The sequence below is a fragment of the Clupea harengus genome, chromosome 24, assembly GCF_900700415.2.
Source record: "Clupea harengus chromosome 24, Ch_v2.0.2, whole genome shotgun sequence".
NCBI lineage: Eukaryota > Metazoa > Chordata > Actinopteri > Clupeiformes > Clupeidae > Clupea > Clupea harengus.
The window spans coordinates 15022210-15027182 of NC_045175.1; the positions used below are offsets into that span (position 1 = coordinate 15022210).

The 4973-nt window shown below is 41.3% G+C and overlaps 1 protein-coding gene across 1 annotated transcript; it reads left to right on the forward strand.

Moving 5' to 3' along the window:
* Positions 1 to 292: 292 nt before the first annotated feature.
* Positions 293 to 2908, forward strand: LOC116219090 (GTPase IMAP family member 4-like). Its single transcript, XM_042703506.1, has 2 exons — positions 293 to 997; positions 2801 to 2908. The coding sequence occupies exons 1-2, from the start codon at positions 320 to 322 to the stop codon at positions 2906 to 2908; spliced, it is 786 nt and encodes a 261-aa protein (XP_042559440.1). The 5' UTR covers positions 293 to 319.
* The last annotated feature ends 2065 nt before the right edge of the window (positions 2909 to 4973 follow it).

The following is a 4973-nucleotide window of genomic DNA, read 5'->3' on the forward strand; positions in this document are numbered from 1 at the left end:
CAAGCCAATCCACTTTTCCATGTTGATAAGGGCATTAAAATACAAATAAAATGATGGAAAAAATAAATAAACGAAGGGACATTTAGAATAGATACAAATTTGAGATTAATCGCGGTTAATTTTGAGTTAACTATGACATAAATGCGATTAATCGCGATTAAATATTTTAATCGTTTGACAGCACTAATATATATATATATAATATCTGTATAATGTTGCAGCGTATGTTTGTGAAACTGTTGTCAGGTGTTTCCAAAAACGCTAAATATTTTTCTAACTCTTTGCTTTCACAGTGCCTTCATCTCCTGCTGACCTGAGGATGGTGCTGGTGGGGAAGACTGGATCAGGGAAGAGTGCAGCAGGAAACACCATCCTGGGAAGAGAAGGTTTTGAATCTGAGATGTCACCTGAATCTGTGACGAAAGAGTGTAGAATAGATCAGGTCATGTCAGGGGAAAAGACCATCTCAGTTACTGACACACCGGGTGTGTATGACACAGCATTAGGTGAGGAGGCTTTCAAGCGTAAGTTGGAAGAATGTATTTACCTGACAGTTCCTGGACCCCATGTGTTCCTGCTAGTGATCAGTGTTGGGGTTAGATACAGCAGGGAAGAGGAGGATGCAGTGCAGTGGATCTGTGATAATTTTGGTAAGGAAGCCTTACAGTACGCAGTCGTACTCTTCACTCACACTGATGGGCTCAAAGATACGCCCTTAGAGCAATATGTTGGTGAAAGTGAGGATCTCCAGACACTCATTAGGGACTGTGGGGACAGATTTCATGGTTTTAACAATAATGACAGAAATCCACATCAGGTCACTGAACTGCTGCAGAAAATTGAATGCATGGTGGTGGGAAACATATTGAGGGGAAGTGAACACTATACCAATGATATGTATGAGAGAGCCCAGAAACAGGTTGAAGAAGCCAGGAGACTAAAGAAGGCTAAAGATGCATTTCTGGGTGTGGCTTCAGGTGTAGGAGTGGCAGCAGCAGTATCTGGAAATGTTTTGCACGGAGTCACAAGTCTCCTGATCCTCCCAGGACTGTTGATTAGAGCAAGGGCTGCAGCAGCATTGGGAGGTGGAGTTGGGCTCCTTGCAAAAAAAAAATAAAAAATCAGAGAATATGGAACGTGGTGATTTTTTTGCAGAATCGTATTTAATTTTTCTTTTGTAGCTGATAGGGTTTTTGTTTGCTTCCCAGACGGAAGATTCTAGGTATGACTGGCTATACAAAATTGTGTTTCATACCTCCACACACGGAAAAAGAAATCAAGAAAATATTTCATGATAGTATCCTCTGTAAGATACTAATAAATATTGTGAATAGAAAAAAGGATTTTGTGTTAAGTTGTTATTTCGGGGGAAGATCCATAAAAACCAACCCAGTTCACAACACCATGCACTTGTTAAGTTAATTATTTGCCTTATGTGACTAGGCACATGTTCACTATATGGTCTGACATTGCTCTGTTTGGTATCCTACTGAAGCCACTGAAAGGCACTGAATTTGAAGTGACTGGATAGTAACTCAGTCATCCAACATCCACTAGCTAGATGGTTGCAGTGGACCAGTCTAAAAATGTCTCTGCTGTATTCCATGACTGCATACCACAGTAGGGGCTGTGGTCGGGACAATATGACTGCATACCCACAGTAGGGGCTGTGGTGGGGACAATATGAGGACAATATGACTGCATACCCACACTAGAGGCTGTGGTCGGGACAATATGACTGCATACCCACAGTAAGGACTATAGTCATTTGAATGGTTTCAGTCTGAGTGGTACAGTGGTATCAGTCCTGAAGCTAAATTGATAAGTTTTAACATAGATCTCAGAATTATAGTCTCTGTGGGTTACAGATAACCACCCTCTTGATGTGACAACCCTCTCCATTTGTCTCTGTGACTGTGTGATCCCTATCAGTAAACACCAAATCCCATGTGATGCATTATTATACCAGCTGTAGGACTAAATGAACTGGGTATTTAAGGGGAATATGGTCAAAGGTCTCTAGCCAGAGACTCCCACACTCTATGTGTGTAGTCATCATCCTCTGAGCACCCAGGCATAATCATGAAAGTGTAACTGAATTAGTACATTTCATCTGCCAAATAAATTGATAACTGTGGATAACTAGAGAACTATAACTAGGTAACGGTGTTTCCGCACGATTGGCTAGGCTTAGTTACAAACCAATAAAGCAGTGATGTACGTCTTGAGATCACCTGGGTTGGACACGCTGCAGTAGAACTGTTACATTGGATTGCCAAATGGTTAAACTAAGATCGCGCAGCCGCCTGGCACTCGATCTCTAAACAGGTTTGTTCTAACATGCTGGTGTTCTCCAGAAGTAGTAACAGGTTGTGTCTGTGGAATATGCAAAAATAAGGAAAACAGCCGTGACAATATAATCTGAGCGACACTATTCCTAGAAAAAAACATTTATTAAATGAAGTGGAGTCAGAATAATTAAGTTTACCAAGACAGGGTCATTTAATAATATCAGGACCAGAGTCAGGAATAGTTGTAGGTTTCTCACTTAACAGTACCCTATTTCAGGCCGTCAAGGGACGCCAGACTTGATACATGCACAACAAAAAAGTTTTGGGGGAAAAATTAGCCAATAACTGTTTATTGTTAAACTGCGCTGACTAGACAGTGAAAGAGAACAAAATGAGAGAGAGAGAGAGAGAGAGAGGACAGTGGGACCATTCGTTTTTGAACAGAGCAGGAAAAGGTGAGGTAAAGATCCACAAGTTACTGTGACACATCTCACCCCTGCTGCATCCAGCACCCTGGGCACCAGCAGATCTTCCACTGGGTTTCATGGGCATGTGGCCAGGACTCCACACCACTAGGGGGCGATCTATCAGATGTTAGAGTGCTGACTCAGGACTGATCTGTTACAGCCGCGGCTGCTTCCTGGGGACAGCTTCATAGTCAAGTCAAGTCAAATGTATTTATAAAGCACATTTAAAAACTGCTCACGCTGACCAAAGTCCTGCACAATTAAATCACAATAAAATAAAATATCAAAACAAATAGAAAACAGAAATAAAACAATTAGATCACAATTTTTTTTTTTATTTAATTAGAATCAAATAGAAAAACAGAAGCAACACACTCAACTAAGCATCTATATACACATCGAAAGAACAGAAACACCTCTAACAGAAAACAAATATACAAATTATCAACTAAAATCAGGGGGATCCAAATGCTAAGGAATACAAGTAGGTTTTGAGCCTGGATTTGAAGGAGTCAATAGAGGGGGCTGATCTTATAGACAGGGGGATGCTGTTCCACAGTCTAGGGGCTGCAACAGCAAAAGCGCGGCCACCCCTGGATTTAAGTTTAAGTGACACACGTTGATGCACACACATGTTCACAATCATGTCTTAGCCCAACACACACACACACACACACACACACACACACACACAAACGCGCGCACACACACACACACACACACACACACACACACACACACACATCTCCCACTTTTCCCCCCCATTCTGTTAACAAGGCAGCCTCATAAACATACATCAGATTCATCACTTATTCAGCATAACATATTTGTTTTTCTTATGTGCTGATTCATTTTGATAAATTCATTTTGAATTAATTCATCACTTCAATATTATTTACAAAACAAGGATTTTAATTATTATGACTGACACTTTTGACTTTTTGCTTGTGTTTATTTACTCCCTCTTGGGTAACCATGATTACCATGGTGCCACAGTGCCACAGTGCCATCCTAACTTGTATGTGTACTTCAAGGTCCAGTTCAAGGGATTTCAGGTCACTCATTTGTTATGTGTAGCACAGTGATCTATAAATAAACAAACAAACAAACAAGTAAAGAAAGAAAGAAGAAATGTGGACAAGATGTGTAAAGTTACTGGCAAAGAGGGTGCTGCAGGGCACCGTGTGTGTGTGTGTGTGTGTGTGCGTGTGCGTGTGTATGTAGAAATGCCACAGTGGGTCAATCTGCCCTTTTGTCATTGGTCCTTGACTGTGCAGCATGAGCTGTTTTCCCATGATGTCATTATGTCCCACAGTCATATTGTCCCCACCACAGCCCCTACTGTGGGTATGCAGTCATATCGTCCCCATATTGTTCCCGCTACATCCCCTACTGTGGGTATGCAGTCATGGAACATAGCAGAGGCCGTTTTCATTATCCAGGTCACGAGAGAAACGAAAGGAGGCTTTTAGACTAGTCCACTGCAGCCAGCTAGCTAGTGGATGGAGGAGGACTGAGTTACCATCCAGCCAGCTAGCTAGTGGATGGAGGAGGACTGAGTTACTATCCAGCCAGCTAGATAGTGGATGGAGGATGACTGAGTAACTATCCAGCCAGCTAGATAGTGGATGGAGGATGACTGAGTTACTATCCAGTCACTTCAGATTCAGACCCTTTTAGTGGCCAGTAGGATAAACCAAATAAGCTGTAAGAGACTTTTCAATAATATCAAGCTGAAATACTTGTGGGGATTATGACTTAGAAAAAAAAGATAAGCGTAGCGATTTTCTCAAACACACACACAAAGGTCACTTTACAGTCAGCATATCACAAACTAAAAGAAAGAAAGTCTAAACGCTATTGAACCGCATGGTAGCTATCAGCCTCACACAGGCATTAGAACCTTGTGAACGACGGCAAAATAGATATGGGTTTAATTCACTCTTGTGCAACACTAAATGGACCAGCATATACAATTTGGACTACACCGTTAATCAATATATTATCAAACAGCATCAATTTGGCAACATTTATTTTTAACTGAGTATTTAAAAAAAAAATACACACTAAATTATGAGCGTTATCCATGGGTAATCATCCTATCATACCACACGTAGGGCCTCATTCACTAACATTTGCGAGCGCAGCGTAATCAACGCCTTAGCCAAACCGCATATAGCGCACACTGTGTTTTCGCATTTTGCGTAGTATTTAT